The sequence below is a fragment of the Solanum dulcamara genome, chromosome 3 (genome assembly GCF_947179165.1).
Source record: "Solanum dulcamara chromosome 3, daSolDulc1.2, whole genome shotgun sequence".
Lineage (NCBI taxonomy): Eukaryota > Viridiplantae > Streptophyta > Magnoliopsida > Solanales > Solanaceae > Solanum > Solanum dulcamara.
The window spans coordinates 74146558-74164446 of NC_077239.1; the positions used below are offsets into that span (position 1 = coordinate 74146558).

Consider the following 17889-nt stretch of genomic DNA (forward strand, 5'->3'; position numbering starts at 1 on the left):
TAGTTAGAAAAAGTTAATGAACCCGTAGTTCAAAAACTCATCTATGTGTTAAATGGCTAGGCCTAGGTCTAGATTAGAGTTGGCAGCAGACCAACTAGAAGGGATGAGGGTTAGAATTGAACGGATTTAATGAGGTTAATGGAAATGATAAGGGTTTGTGCATAAAGGTTTGGCGGTGTATTTCCTCAAGAGCATGTTTTCTTCTTGTCGATATCGTTATATTATGCAGTGGGTATCAGATTGACCGATGATGCCTACCGGTATGTGTTGTTTGTTCTGATACTACTTTTGCTATGCCACTTGGCATAGTCTGGTTGTAAGGTTAGTGATGTTTCATAGGTGAAGACAAAGATGAGTCTCCGACAGCTTCTACTCTTCATTCTTTATGGTGGAAGCTGTGTCTTATTTTTATTTATATCTGTATCTTTAGAAGTTGTTGTACCTATTTAGACTAGTATCATTGGGGGTATTAAAGTGTGTTGTAATAAACTCTAGAATTTTGATAATTCAATTATGATGTATTCCTGACTCTTAAGGCTATTATTGGTATTTTGTTAAACTTTCACATGTTATTTCTGTAAGGGTTCTCTTATCTAGGTGTTAGAGTAGGTGTCCGCATGACCCGGTGGATTGAATCGTGACAAAATGAGAGCTATTGGCCACTAGCAAATTGAATAGAAAAAAATAGTTTTTTCAGATCTTTTATGTATAAAATTAAAGACCACTTATAAAAAAAAGACAATTTATAAATGACGTACAAAATCAATTCTCCCGATATTCTCCAATTTGTAAAGTAAAAATTTCGCCACAAGTGCTGTTGATCCTCCACGTGCAGAAGGGGAAAAAACAACAACTAAAGTAATAATGCTAACTTCAATTAATTGAGATACAAATGATAATAGATTCTTTAATTTGAACTAGGGCACACACATCTTCACAACAATTACATAACATTTTCATACTACAACGTACTTCTTCAACCCAACAATTTATTTATTTGTTCCTAGGAGTAGTACTAATTAATATTAATGTCAAACTTTTCTGGAAATGGATGGGGGTTGGGGTCTTAATTACTTTTTAAAAGAGACATGTAAGGCTTGATGAGTTGAAGGAGGGAGCCTTTAAGATGAAGTGACATGACTTCATTAGTAGAACCAACCAAATTCCCCCCAATAAAAACAACAGGCAACAATGCATTATTGACACCCATCCTCATTAGGGCCTTTTCCATTTCTTTTCCTTGAGGATCATGATCAATTTCACAGACATATGGAATTACACCAAGATCTTGAAATAATATACTCACTGCATAACTCAAGCAACAGGTACTCTTGCTAAAAATAACCACACCATGTTCTCTAGTCATTCTTTGTACCTTGTCCATTTCTTTTTTGAATTTTTTTTAGAACAAGTGATATGAAGCAATAGCCAAAAAAAAGAGCTAGAGAAATAAAAGGATGTTTATATATTTCCCTAGCTCAAAGATAGATAGGCTAGGTTGCTTGAAAATAGGGGTGGTCATGGTGAGTCTATTTATAGTTGTAGATGAATAAAGAAAAGAACATTTCAAAAGATTGTGAACTTTATTTAGATGCTTTGAAAATTTATTAACTGGATTGCAACTCTACATAAAGTAACTTTCTTGACAAAAAAGGAGATACTACTACTACTATTTTGTTCCACAGATAATGGCAAGTTGGACGAACATATATTCTATATGGACATGCATGCACGTTTTTTTATGGAATTTATGTTATATACATTGTTGTCAGTATAAAAAATACTTATACGTTTCATATTTATTTGTTATAGCAGGTGATAACACCCTTTTTGGACGATATATTTCCCATTCATGAACTCAATTTGGTGAATCGTATAAGTGAAATTTCTTACTATCATTTTTTATTAGTGTTGAGTTTTCTTCTTAAAGTTTTTGTTAATTTATGTACTCCTAATTTAATGCTTAGAAAAACTTATTGAATTTGAGGGGATATTTCTATGAAGTAAAATATCTTTTAGGACAATATCGTCGAGACGTCTCAAGTTTTCAAGAATTTTCTATAATTTTTATGATCAAGTATTTTTCTATAAGATTTCCAATAAGTATGACATAAAAATTGATCCATGTTCTTCTTTGAGAGCTTAAATTTATACCGTCAGCCAAACACACTAATCACTATAATATAATCTCAAACTTAATCTTGAATACCCTACGCATACCTAATGACTCAACATTTAATTGTCAATCAGCTAGGAATTATTGCACAAACTAATCTACAACTAAGTAATAAACAATATATTACTCACTACAATTAGTATAAAAAACTACACAAACATTAGCAGGTAAAAGAGAAGAGGGTGGGGGTGGCGGTAATCACTAATTCTTTCTCAGAGAACATAAAATAAACAAAACTTTGGTAAACAAAATCTATGATCGAGAAATAAACTAATGAAAATAAGAGATTGTAACATGATAAATTGAAAAATGAAAAAGTGTCTCGATCATACATAAATAAATACTAAGTAAGTAATCTTGGAGAGATCAAGCTCTCTGTGAAAGTGAACCCATTCTGAAATTTACCTGGAGGCAATAATGTAAAGGGTCCTCTTTGTGTCCTAAATCTGATGTACCTACCTCGTAAATGTGAGCACCAGAATAATACTTCACCATTTGCAAACCTATATTTTGGTGTGGCTCTAAGAAGATAGCGATCTTCTATAAATAATATTGCATTCCAAGATTCCTTGAGATCATAATCTCTCATTACCCATAACTTAAAAGTGTTGTTCCCCCTCATGACACATATTAGAATAAGCACAAAGCATTCCTTCCAATATAGAAATACCAATATTTCTGGTGTTCACAAAGCATATTTGCTCTGGCAATGATATCTCTCCGTACACTTCATGGGAAATATTAAATGAAACCACAAAGTAATTTTTTGAATAAAAACCAATCCAATGAAATGCCCCATGTATAAATGCCAAAGAATCCATACCGGACACCCTATTGCCAGTGACATGAGGATGTTTATCAATTTTTCTCCAGAAACCACTTTTGAGCGTGAAAATTTCACCAGACACTTTGTGATTACTAGATTCATTTCCCTCAATCTTTAGAATCTTATAGCCACCACTAGTTAAGTCAAGTCTCAATCCCAAACAAGAAAATATTCCCACTGAAAATTCTGGAGTGGGGAGTACAATTGATTCTCTCGTCGAGGGATTCCACAGCAAAAGTATGTCTTGCTCAACAATATTTTCAAAAGCTCTGATAAGAAACAAGCCATCATAACAATTATACATTGTGCAAAACATTGGTTCAATGTTTAAAGGGAAATCCAGTTTCTGTATATCCTCAACCAACTGAACCGGTGATAAAGAACAAGAGTATATGGAAGAGATATCTTCCTCAAGGCTTTGTTGGTAATAAAGAAATTTCTGAGAATTTTTGGCATGATTGAGATGTTTCATCCTAAAATACGGCTGATCAATCAACGATTTCCAAAATTTCGAAACACATTTGAACCGAAGAAGAGACTGCACAGGTAACCTACTGATGATGTCACTAAGTATGCCCTCTTCAAAGTGCACTTTCATGGCCTAAATAGGAAAAGAAATTGATATTAGACACAGCTTACTTTTAATTTTTTTCAATTGATGTATCGTGGACTCACCTGATCTAGAGTATCTATTGAATTTGCTTTCTTTGAATGCTCCAAAACTGTTTGTCATGCATTTAAAATTGAATGAAATTAGCTCAAACACCATCATTATTAAACAAAATTACAACACACACAACAGAAATAAATATATATACCTTTAGGAGTTTGATTGGAAAATACTAATTTCTTTTTCTGTTGGCGATTCACCATCTTTAGAGCTTGATTTGTATGCTAGAGTTTGTTTTCTTATGTATGGATAGGATTTGATGATTGTTTGTTCTTATTTATAAGCCAATTCTATTTGTTTTTGGGAAAAATATAAATACTCCACCAAAAAAGAAATTTTCATAATTTATCCAAATTTGTACTATCCAATAAAAAGTAACACTATAAATTATTTTCCTTTAATATCCATCTTCCATAAAATTAAAAATATAATATTTGCTTTGACTAACTATAGCAAACTATAACAATTATAGAATTCAATTAAAAAATACAATATTCAAATCAAAATTATCGTAAAAAAGCAAAAATTACAACATGACTAACTACATAAACAATGGAATGGATTGTCGGTATAGGTTGTTTAATCGAGAAAATTACATAGATAAGAAATGTTAAAATATACAATTGATGATTTTTAAAATAAGAATGAGTACGCTAAATAATAATAACCATACATAATGTATCTTAAATAAACGGGTGCTATACATACTAATATACATTAAAATGTATACATATTATTCCGACTATACAATAGATCAGTATGTATACTGATAATATATATATATATATATATATATACATATTATTCCATCTATATAACTAATAATACGTATTCATATTATTTCAGTTATACATACTAATCATATGTAAAGAATACTGCCGCAAGCAAACTCTGAAGGAAAAAAAAGGAATAATAATAATTGTCATCCTTCCTTACAGTAATAATTCTGAATATGGTATGTACAATAACAAAATTAAAAATAACAATGCAACTAGTCTTAAATCCCGATATTTCATAAGTAAGGCAAAATAATAAATATAACCATCTTAAAAATTTGTGTCACATGTATAAAACTAGAATATTTTGGGTATGATTTTAGCCATTCACTCTTTATTTTATAAACTTTTTTAACATATACACAAGATCTTAACCAAAGTTACTTAATTCAGATGAACTTGTAACTTCTGCACTATAAATGTGTTTGGTGTGAAGAAAATATTTTTTATTGAAACTATTGTTGTCACGGCCCGGGAGGGTACCCTAGACGTGGCCGGCACTCAAAACCCATTTTTGGCCTTCAAGCTAACCACCTGGTCCAGTCACACTTTTATTCATTCACATTCTACCAGCGGAAGACTCAATCATAAGGATACTATTCATAATCAGGGGCCAAAAGCCAAACAAATATCCAATCAATAACTAGCTAGAATAAAACTAGTCAAAACGAACAATTTAACATTTCCACACTCTAGTCTATAAAGCCTCTATCAACAATCCAGGAGGTGCCAATGACAAGTCCATGGCTACCAAAAATCAAAATAAGGGAAACAAATCAAAGCTATAAAGATAATCTCGATATCCTCCGAAAACTAGGAGGACTCACCAACTAGCTGAAAGTGAATAGATCTTCAATGATGCGTCGGTTGATGATCTCTAGTACCTGTCTCTGCATCATGAAATGATGCAGGCCAAATGGCATCAGTACATGGAATGTACGAGTATGTAAAATGTCCAAATGAAACAAACATCAAGAAAGAATCAAATCAACTCGGAATCTCAACTCAGGGAAAAGAACAACTCAATCAAGTGTCCTAAGTCTAAACAAGAATATGGTTCAGACGAGACCAATCACATACAATTCAACCCAATCCGACTCAGAGTACTATCAAGACCTATATGGGAATTTCTCTTATCCGACAACCATCACTTATGAACCAGTGATAGTACAACAAGCCGACGTTGTTGCCACGTCCGTTCATACCTTGCCAGGGTATGAACGAATCAACCAATCATGGATTCATATCCAACCAAGTCCTATCAGGTCAGGACAATAATTTGGGAAGCATCCGACTTTAACGGTTCAATCCCCTCCTACGTGTGGCGACGTAGTTATTGGATTCGAGTTATTACTTACTCTTACCCAATTCGGTGCTAGATACTCCTCCCAACACTCAATACTCATAAAAATCCATCCAATCAACTCAATCTAATCATATCGACAAGTCTCATTTGGAACCTTGTCAAATCATCAATTCGATCACAATCAAACCTCTTCTAATCATACTATCCGATCAATCTCAATCGTATCTTTCAAGTGTAGTTTAAATATACATTTATAACATCATACAATCCTATCCAATCATTCCTCTATTCATTTAGCAAATCTTTCCAAGACTCATCAAGACTCCAAGGTTCTAAATCAACAATTTAAGGTAAACAACATATTTAAGAAAATTAACAAAACTTGTTTAACAACTCATATCGATCAACTCATACCAACATGTAGCACATCACTTTCTTAACTCAACAACATCAACATAATAAAAATTTTAGTTAATAGTCGAAAAAAAGACCCATTTGGACATAAATTTATCAATAAACTCCATTCTTATGAACATTCAATCTCAAAGAAGAGGTAGGGCACATGGGTGGACTCAACCAATGCTTTGAGTAGCCTTACATACCTTGGTGAAGACTTTGAAGGAACCTTAATGTTAGGTCTTCAATGGGAGGCTTAAATCCTTGAAATGTTTTAAGGCAATTTTTGTTGGGGATGGATTAAGGAAGAGAGGATGATGATTAGGGATTTTTGGAGAGGAAATGGACTAAAAATAAATAGTCTAAAACATGACCAAGTTAGTGTATATATAATTAGGGAAATGCCTAATTTTCCCTTTCTCAAAAATTTGGAAAAATGGGCTAAAACCCTCCTGGCGCTATAGTGGCGCGCTGCGCCACTATAGCGCTAAGTCAAAATAGGCTTAAAAACCCTGCAACCTAATAATGGCGCGTCGCGCCAAAGGCCAAACTACTGAGGTTTGTTTCTGGCGCGTCGCGCCCTTGCAGCGCCAAGCTTAAATTTTCTGAGTTCTGAAAAATGGGCTTAAAAACCTTACACACCTAATAGTGGCGCATCGCGCCAAGGACCAAACTATTGAGGCTTTTTTTTGGCGCTATAGTGGCGCGTCACGCCACTGTGGTGCCAAGCCCAGGTTTTTCTCAGTTATAGTCCAGGCCTGAAATTCCTGTAGCACTAGTCTGTCGTAAGATGGTCATAACGTTTGACTCCGAACTCCAAAAAATACAATCTTGGTGGCGTTGGAAAGAAGACTCAAAGACCTTTAATTTAATAGGTCATGAGCCACCCAGTTCATTATATTCAAAAAGATAAGGTCATTGGAAGTCGACCCTTATACAAACTCATTCGAAAACTTAGTCAAGACGAGTTCTTTGGACTTGGCTTGGTTTTAGGGATCCCTTATGACCCTAAATCACATACAACACTCTCTAATTTCTTAGGAATTGATCCTAACTCATGCATGCACTTTACAATCATCTAGTACGATCCTATACATACACGAAGAACGGTCCGAATCTTAGTGAAATTTTTTGGGGGTGTTACATTATCTCGCCCTTGGGATCATTCATCCTCGAATGAGGAGTGAACCAAGAATGGACTCGAGGTACAAATCACAATCAGAATTCAGTCATTCAACGAATCAAATTCTCGAATAATTTACTATCCGAACTAAAAAATGCACATACGAATTCAAATTAAGAAAATGGACATTACCTTCAACATTCTCATCGATAGGCACGAATAGATGCGGATATTTAGCTTTCATATCTTTCTCCACTTCCCATGTGGCTTCCTCAACAAATTAATTTCTCCACAAGACTTTGATTGAGGTAATCTCCTTATTCCTCAATTTGTGAACCTGGCAATCAAGGATTTAGACCGGAACCTCTTCATATGACAAGCTATCCTTAACTCCAAGACTATCAATGGGGAATACCAATGAGGGATCGCCCAAGCACTTCTTCAACATCGAAACGTGAAATACCGGATGAATAGCGGCTAGCTCCAAGGGTAACTCCAACTCATAAGCGACACTCTCAATCCTCCTCACAATCTGGTAAGGACCAATATATCGAGGACTAAGCTTTCCCTTTCTTCCAAACCTCATAACGCCCTTCATAGGTGACACTTTCAAGTACACCCAATCATCCACCTCAAACTCTAAGTCTCTCCTCCTCACATTAGTGTAAGATTTTTGGCGGCTTTAGGCTGTCTTTAGCCTATTTTGAATGACTCTCACCTTCTCCATAGCTTGTTGAACAAAATTAGGCCCAATTAACTCAACTTCACCAACCTCAAACCATCCAATTGATGATCTATACCTCTTCCCATACAAAGCTTCATAGGGAACCATTTGTATACTTACATGATAACTATTATTGTATGCAAACTCTATGAGAGGTAAGTGATCATCCCAATTTCCTTTGAAGTCAAGTACATATGCCCTCAACATATCCTCTAATATCTGGATGGTGTGCTCTGCTTGGCCATCTATCTGGGGATGAAAGGCCGTACTAAGATTCACCTTTGAACCCAGTCCCTTCAGAAAAGATCTCCAAAATTAGGAAGTGAATTGAGCTCTTCTGTCTGAGATGATAGACAAGGGGACCCCATGCAATCTGACGATCTCCTAGATGTATAATTTTGCATAATCTTCTGTGGTGTCAGTAGTCGTAACTGCCAAGAAGTGAACTGATTTCGTCATCTTATCCATAATCACCCAAATTGAATTATGTTGTTTTTGGGACCTCGACAAATCTGTAATAAAGTCCATATTGATTATCTCCCACTTCCATTCCAGAATTTCTATGTTTTGAGCTAACCCACATGGCCTTTGATGCTCAACTTTAACCTGTTGGCAATTTGGCCACTTGAAAACAAATTCCGCGATATCTCTCTTTATTCCACTCCACCAATAAACTTCCCCCAAGTCATGATACATCTTTGTAGAGCCAGAATGAATAGAGTATCTGGAACTATGCGCTTCGGCCATAATTCTTTCTCGAACATTATCAACATCTGGGATACATAATCTATTTTGGTACCTCAACACACCATCTCCCTCTTTGGTAAAAACTATCTCCTTTTGTTTATGATCAACTTTCTTTAATTGGAGAAGGACGGGATCTTGGTCTTGCTTCTCTTTTACCTCTGCCATGAGTGAGGATGCAGACCTATCCTGAACATTAACTCCATCTTCATTATTCTTTTCAAGATGAACTCCCAATCGAGCTAATCTATGTACCTCTTTAGCCAATTCTTTCCTTACCTCCTCTATATGAGCAGTGCTACCTATAGACAACCTACTAAGAGCATCAACAACAATATTAGCTTTACTTGGATGGTAGAGGATGCTCATATCATAATCCTTGAGCAGCTCGAGCCATCTCCTTTATCTCAGGTTAAGTTCCTTCTGCTGAAGACGTATTGTAAACTCTTATGATTGGTGAACACATCAACATGCACTCCATACAAGTAGTGGCGCCAAATTTTAAGAGCAAATACCACAGCTGCCAGCTCAAGGTCATGAGTTGGGTAATTTCTCTCATGAATCTTAAGCTGTCTTGAAGCATAGGCTATCACGTTTCCCCTATGCATCAACACACAACCCAAACCAACTCTAGACGCATCACAATAGATCACAAAATCCTTTGTTCCATCAGGCAAAGTCAAAACAGGAGCAGTGGCTAGCTTGATCTTCAATTTCTGGAAGCTCTCCTCACAAGCATCGGACTATTGGAACTTAGCCTTCTTTTGGGTCAGCTTGGTCAATGGTAATGATATGGATGAGAATCCCTCTACAAACCTTCGATAATATCCAACCAAACCCAATAAGCTTCTTATATCTATTGTGGATGTGGGTCTGGGCCAATTTTTCACTGCCTCAATCTTCTGGGCATCAACCTGAATACCATATCTAGATATAATGTGGCCGAGAAAAGCCACTGATGCAAGCCAAAATTCAATTTAGAGAACTTTGCATACAATACTTGGTCTTTCAAAGTTTGCAAGACGACTCTAAGATTATAGGCGTGTTTCTCCTCATTCTTGGAGTAAACCAAAATATCATCAATGAATACAATCACAAACATAGCAAAATATGGCTTAAATACTCGATTCATGAGATCCATAAAAATTGTAAGGGCATTAGTTAACCCAAAGGACATAACCAAAAACTCAAAATGGCCATAACGGGTCCGAAAAACTGTCTTTGGGATATCACACTCCCTTATCTTCAACTGATTGTAGCCCAATCTTAGGTCTATCTTTGAGAAACAAGTGGCACCCTGAAGTTGATCAAATAAGTCATCTATACTGGGGAGAGGGTATTTGTTCTTTATGGTGACCTCGTTTAGTTTCCTATAATCAATACACATTCTAAGGGATTCATCTTTCTTTCGTATGAATAGGATGGGAGCACCCCATAGTGAGACACTCGGCCTAATAAATCCCTTATCTAACAAGTTCTTCAACTATTTTTTTAACTTTTTCAACTCAGCTAGAGCCATTCTATATGGAGGGATGGAGATAGGCTGGGTATCAAGAAGGACATCAATCCCAAATTCGATCTCCCTATCAAGAGGGACTCTGGGCAGATCTTTAGGAAAGACTTCAGGGAACTCATTGACAATCGGAACTGATTCAAGGGATGGAGACTCAACACTGTCATCTTTCACTCGGACGATGTGATAAATACACCCTTTCAAGATTAGTTTTCTGGACTTAAGGTAGGAAATAAACTTACCCTTAGGCATAATAGGACTACCCTTCCACTCTATGACCGCCTCATTTGGGAATTTGAACTTGATAATTTGAGTCCTATAATTAATAGAGGCATAACAGACATAAAGCCAGTCCATGCCAAGAATCATATCAAAATCAACCATGTCCAACTCAACTAAGTCAGCCAAGGTATCCCTGTGATGGATTGACACAGTGTAATCTCTATAGACTCTCTCAGCTAAGATAAAATCATCGACAGGAGTAGCTACACTAAAAGGCTCAAGAAGACATTCAGGAATTTTATTAAATTTACTAGCCATATAAGGAGTCACAAAAGATAGTGTGGCACCCGGATCCATTAAAACATAACAGTCAAGAGAAAAGGGTCAAATCATACCCGTCATGATGTTTGGAGAGTTCTCCTGATCTTGGCGACTATCCATGACATATAGACGGTTTGTACCTCCGCTCATACCTAGAGTAGTGGCCCTCTAATTACCTCTAGCTGGTGGTGCGGTGGTAGAATACTAGCCCCTGTCGTCCCATATTGGACACTCTCTCTAAAAATGGCCTACCTAGCCACATTTACAACAACCCTTATCTCCCTCTCTACACTCTCCCAAGTGGAGCTTACCACACTTGCCGCATGGTGGCTTCCCTTTTGAACCTTGACCTACGCTAGCCTGGGACTAAGAACCTTGGGATCTAAAATTCTGGTGACTCTGTCTCTGCCGATCATACCTGTTATGCGGCATAGGTGCACTTGCGGTGGATGAGGTATAGTTGGAAGACCTTTTCTAGAAAAAGGACCTGTTGCCCTTGTTCTGCCTTTGTTCATTCTCATGTCCAGCTGATTTTTCCTTCTTGCTCAGATGCTCCTCCCTATGTTTCCTCTTCTCATCCTCCACCTATTGAGCATACACCATTAATCTTGAAATATCTATGTCGAAGATCAATAATGCCGCTTTGCACTCCTTCTTCACATGTCTGCCCAATTCGGAGACAAATTTTCTCATCTTCGACCTCATATCTGGGATCATCTGGATAGTTGGATGAACTTTAGACTGTACTCTTTAACGGTCATATCCTCTTGTTTCAAATTCACAAACTCTTCCACTTTTTCTTCCCTTAATTTTCTAGGAAAGAAGTGGTCAAGAAAGGCTCCCTCAAATTCATCCCAAATAGCAGGCTCAACATCTTCACCTCTACTTTATTCCCACTAGTTATACCAAATGTTTGCCACATCCTTGAGCTGATAAGACACCAACTCAACCCTCTCGATCTTCATAGCATGCATCGCTTTCAAGATCTTCCACATCTCATCAATGAAATTCTGAAGGTCTTCATAAACCTTGGAACCCGTGAATACCGGCGAATTCATTATTAGAAAATCTCTAATCCTCATGGAAGCATACGACTCTTGAGAACTAGAGATAAGAGTTAGCAAACTCTGGTTGCCATTGTGGGCAGCCACTAATTGAGTGAGCATAGCAATCGCTCTTCGAAAATCTATCTCTGAAGTTGGTGCAGGCAGAGTAGTAGGCACTTGAGTTGCCTCTGCATACCTTACAGGTCGACCCCTAGCCCTTGATGGGTGCACTTCTGATTGTGACATCTCTGAGTTATCAGCATTTCTCTGGCTGACAGTACGTTTAGGAGGCATTGCCAACAACATATAAATGCACGAATTAGAAAAGAAGTCTTATAGAGTTTAACTCTATCGCACGAGTTCAGAGTATGTAAGAAGTGAAACAAATTCTTAATGTCTTATAGCCTCCTAATTATAAGTGTGATACACAACACACCCATAAGCATGACTCTACTAGACACGGCTTCATAGACTCCCTAGGACTCTTGAACTCTGTGCTTTGATACCATGTTTGTCATGCCCCGAGAGCTAGATATGGTCGGCACTCGAAAGCCATTTCTAGCCTTCAAGTGAACCACTTGGTCCTGTCACACTTTCGTTCATTCACATTCTACCAGCGGAAGACTCAATCATAAGAATACTATTCATAATCTGGGGCTAAAGGCCAAACAAATAACTAATCAATAACTAGCTAGAATAAAACTAGTCAAAACAAACAATTTAACATTTCCACACTCTAGTCTATGAAGCCTCTATCAACAATCCAGGAGGTGCCAATGACAAGTCCATGGCTACCAAAAATCAAAATAAGAGAAACAAATCAAAGCTATAAAGATAATCTCGATATCTTCCGGAAACTGGGAGGACTCACCAACTAGTCTGACTCAGAGTACTATCAAGACCTATATGGGAGTTTTTCTTATCCGACAACCATTACTTATGAGCCAGTGATAGTATAATAAGCCGACATTATTGCCACGTCCGTTCATACCTTGCCAGGGTATGAACGAATCAACCAATCATAGATTCATATCCAACCAAGTCCTATTATGTCAGGATAATAATTTGGGAAGCATCCGACTTAAATGGTTCAATCCCCTCCTATGTTTGGTGACGTAGTTATTGGATTCGAGTTATTACTTACTTTTACCCAATTCGGTGCTCGATACTCATCCCAACACTCAATACTCATAAAAATCCATCCAATCAACTCAATCTAATCATATCGACAAGTCTCATTTGGAACCTTATCAAATCATCAATTCTATCACAATCAAACCTCTTCTAATCATATTATCCGATCAATCCCAATCATATCTTTAAAGTGTAGTTTAAATATGCATTTATAACATCATACAATCCTATCCAATCATTCCTTTATTCATTTAGCAAATCTTTCTAGGACTCATCAGACTCCAAGGTTTTAAATTAATAATTTAAGGTAAACAACATATTTAAAAAAATTAACAAAACTTGTATAACAACTCATATCGATCAACTCATACCAACATGTATCACATCACTTGCTTAACTCAACAACATCAACATAATAAATTTTTTAGTTAATAGTTGAAAGAAAGACCCATTTGGACATAAATCTATCAATAAACTCCATTCTTATGAACATTCAATCTCAAAGAAGATGTAGGGCACATGGGTGGACTCAACCCATGTTTTGAGTAGCCTTACATACCTTGGTGAAGACTTTGAAGGAACCTTGATGTTAGGTCTTCAATTGGAGGCTTGAATCCTTGAACTTTTTGAAGGCAATTCTTGTTGGGGATGGATTGAGGAAGAGAGGATGAGGATTAGAGATTTTTGGAGAGGCAATGGATTGAAAAGAAATGGTCTAAAATGTAACCAAGTTAGTGTATATATAATTAGGGAAATGCCCAATTTGCCCTTCCTAAAAAATCTGGAAAAATGGGCTAAAACCCTTTTGGCGCTACAGTGGCGCGCCAAGTCAAAATAGGTTAAAAAACCCTGCAACCTAATAATGGTGCGTTGCGCCAAGGGCCAAACTACTGAGGCTTGTTTCTGGCGCTATAGTGGTGCGTCGCACCCTTGCAGTCCCAAGCCTAAATTTTCTAAGTTCAGGAAAATAGGCTTAAAACCCTACACACCTAATAGTGGCGCATCGCGCCAAGGACCAAAATACTGAGTCTTGTTTCTAGCGCTATAGTGGCACATCGTGCCACTGCGGCGCCAAGCCCAGGTTTTTCTCAGTTATAGTCCAGGATTGAAATTTTTGCAGCACTATTCCGTCGTAAGATGGTCATAACTTTTGACTCCGAACTCCAAAAAATAAAATCTTGGTGGCGTTGAAAAGAAGCCTCAAAGACCTTTAATGTAATAGGTCATGGTCTATTAATTCGTTATATTCAAAAATATAAGGTCGTTGGAAGTCGACCCTTATACAAACTCATTCGTAAACTTAGCCAAGACGAGTTCTTTGGACTTGGCTTGGTTTTAGGGATTCCTTATGCCCGTTAATCACATCCAACACTCTCCAATTTCTTAGGAATTGATCTTAACTCATGCATGCACTTTACAATCGTCTAGTATAATCCTATACGTACACGAAGAACGGTCCAAATCTTAGTAAAAATATTTGGTGGTGTTACAATTGTCTAGAAAAATAATTGAAAATACTTTCTAGAAAAATAAGTAGGTATCTTAATTTTTTGTGTTCGATATGTTTGTAAAAAATATTATTTTAAGATTATTTATATATAATCTAGATACGTACTATGAGAGTTAGAGTTGACTTGTGGGGATGGGAGGTTGGGGGGTGGAGGTGAAGATGAGGTATGTTCAGAGTAGGAAGGATACAATGAATATACAATGTCACTTATAAAATTTGTTTTTCGTACTTAATGAAGAAAATCATTTTCCTAAAATAATATTTCTAAAAATTTTGATCAAACAAACAAAAAAAATAAAAAGTATTTTTCAAAAATTATTTTCCTCCGTACCGAATTGTAACGATCTGTCCCCGTCATTATGAATAGGCTAATGGAGAAAAAAATTGGGCTAGAAAACTTTGGGTAGTAACATCAGAAAAATATAGCTTAGTCTAGACTAGGACAAATTCTGAATCAGTTGAGGTCCAGGGTGACCCGGTAATAGTTGGCGGGTCAAATCGGCAATCTGATTAAGTTAGATGATATCCAAGATGATATGAAGCCTTTACGGCATTACAAAATCACAATTGGGTGAGTAAAACTATTGAAATTGAATTTGGCGTGGAGGGTGTGATTTAAGACACCATGGGTTGAGGGTGTGTTTTGAAATGAGAGTTTGGAGCTTAAGTTTTGAGCTCTCTGTTTCTGTGTGAACCGCCAGAGCTGGATGGTCCTACTAAAGTGGAACAGTTGCAAATTAATACGAGGTAAAAATCCTAGAAATAGTTTTATGCATAAAAATTATTCTTAAGACGTTAGGAGGCGCCCAGGGCACTTTTGATCACTTTTCCACAGATTCTCACGCCAAAGATAAGATTTCTACTCTATAAACTCATAATTCAATTTTTAGAACCCATAAACTAGGGTGGGTGATCATTGTGGGAAGGTTTTGGCCTAAGGGTAATGGTTGAAATTAGCCCTAGGTGGGGTTTAGGATCATAGGTTGGTCTAAGAGGGGAATTATATTATAATTCAGGTAAACTAGACCATTATATTGATCTTTTGTATGTATTTACTGTCTTTAGGCTAAGAACAAGCGGAACGAATCTGAAAAGGGAAAGCTCTTGCACTTTAGAGTTATTGAAGCTCGAATTCGAGGTAGGTGATGGTTTTATTTTCCGTATGTGACTCATGTACTTGCTAAATTACTTTATTGTATGCATATGTGTATATGAATAGGGAAGCATGCTAGGAATTATGAGAAATGATTCCTTACTGGCTTGACTTATGATAAACCTGATCTTGGTGATATGGTGTTGACTATTCATTATAATTGTAGCTTCTTTGTATGTTTGGATCAGGTGTCATGTTTTGACACATACTTGGATCGGATGTCATATTTCGACACATATTTGGATCGAGTGTCACATGCCGACACAAATCTTGAATCAAGTGTCACTATCACGACCCCAACCTGCCGTGATTGACACCTACAATAATTATTCCAGTGGGAGAACTATTTCTATAGCCCAGCTTGTCAAACTTTAGGAGATAGACTTGGGAAGCAGGAATAAACCAGAAATAATGTTGAGTTCCTATAAACCCAGTCAACCATGTTAATAGCAATGATATGCGGAAGTAAACACATCCTAGGAACTGAAAGTTATCGTACCAAAACTCTAACTAACAAGTCTAGAACAGGAGTACAACTCCAAATAGAAACTAACAAATAAACAGAAACATTGTCTGAATATCTGAGTCCCGAAAGAAGGACTGAGATAAATAAAAAAGTCCACAGCAGCATGACAGAAAAGCTCACACTTGGACTTTAACACCTTGTTAATCTTCCAACCGAGGTCTCTTTGCAACCGACTGAATATACCCTGTACTCAATAAAAAGGCAGAGCAAGATTAGTATCAGTACACAAAACAATGATATACTAGTAGGATAACGCGGTTAGCTAGTAGAAGGATCATAGAAAAGTAAATTTCAACACAATAGGCATATACATATACAAAATAAGTCAACCACATATCCATGTCACATCTCAATGTATTCCACCTGCTATAAATTCACACAAGGGTCCTCTCAAAGGACCTACAAACAATTAACTTTGTGTTGAAATATGACACCCGATCTAAGTATATATCAGAATGTGACACCTGATCCAATACGTGTCTGAATGTGATACCTGGTCCAATTTATGTGTTGGAACGTGACACCCAATCCCAAAATATCATAATCACAAGAACATTTAATGCTTACAACATATATACCATCAAGAATAGGTTCATTATAATATCAGGCCAGTAAATGATCATTTCGCACATAATCTGGCATGTTTCCTTATTCTTATACTCACATGCATATTATTAACCAATTAAAAAAGTATATGAAACACATACGGGAAACTAGATCATCACTTACCTTAAATTCAAGCCTTCAGAACCTTAAAACGCAATAACATTCCCTTTCCGTGCTCGTTCTTCTTGTTCTTGGTCTAGAAACACTAAATACATATCAAGGATCAATACAATGGCCTAACTATCAAGAAATATGACACAATTTCATTCCTTGGGCCAAACCCATGATCCTAACATTACCCTAGGGCTATTTCCACTATAGATTTTCAGTTCAAACCCTCTCCCAATGATTATCACCCATACTTTAAGTTTCTAAGAATTAAAGTATGAATCTAGGGAGTAAAAACCTTACCTTAAGCGTGAAAATCTGTGAAAAATCAATGAAAATCGCCTTAGGTCACCTCTTGGGGTTTTAGAAACTAATTCTTGCAGAAAAGACCATTTCTGGTCTTTTTCATGATTTAAGTCGCGATTGTCTAGCTCTGAAGAGACAGATCCTACTTTGGCCGGGAATAAAACCACTTTGGCAGGATATGCAGGAACAATGAGCTCGGATTTTTTGCTCCAAGTCCCCATTTCACAACACACCCCTTATCAAAGATTTATTAAAATATACCTCTCACGCAAACTTCGATTTTGAGAGTTTTACTCTACCAAAACTAATTTTGCAAAGCCGTAATTGCTCTGTATTTCCTTGGATATCAACTTGTATAATCAAATTATAAATTTTACCTCCCATAGTTCATGTGATCACCTAGACTTCACCTAACTCAGAATTCGTCCAAATATGACCTGAGCTCAAATTTTTCGAAGTTACTACCGAAGTTTTCTGGCCAAAAATCATTTTCCATTGACCTATCCCTAAAGAAGGAAGCAGGTCATTACAATAGATACCAATTTACCATCACTCATCCCCGAGTGATTAACTAGGGAAAACAGGGCTAAAGTAAAGATAGAGTAGTACCTGTTTCATCCAACAACTGAGGATACTTGTCTCGCATGTCTTTCTCAGTCTCTCAAGTAGCTTCCTTACTGAACGTTATTTTCATTGCACTTTA

At 36.7% G+C, this 17889-nt stretch overlaps 1 protein-coding gene across 1 annotated transcript; it reads right to left on the reverse strand.

Moving 5' to 3' along the window:
• Nucleotides 1-2775: 2775 nt before the first annotated feature.
• On the reverse strand, nucleotides 2776-12137 carry LOC129883676 (putative F-box/kelch-repeat protein At1g12870). The gene is made up of 2 exons (XM_055958291.1): nucleotides 11826-12137; nucleotides 2776-3603 (listed from the first exon to the last, which is right to left on the reverse strand). Exons 1-2 carry the CDS (start codon nucleotides 12135-12137, stop codon nucleotides 2776-2778), a joined length of 1140 nt encoding a protein of 379 aa, XP_055814266.1.
• Between the last annotated feature and the right edge of the window lie 5752 nt (nucleotides 12138-17889).

Excerpts from the sequence above, each read along its gene's own strand:
- LOC129883676 (XM_055958291.1), bottom strand. The coding sequence starts at position 12,137 with ATGCCTCCTAAACGTACTGTCAGCCAGAGAAATGCTGATAACTCAGAG. Across the intron at positions 3,604-11,825 it reads CGGTATTCACGGGTTCCAAG|GCCATGAAAGTGCACTTTGA; the intron begins GTTTATGAAGAC and ends TTTCCTATTTAG.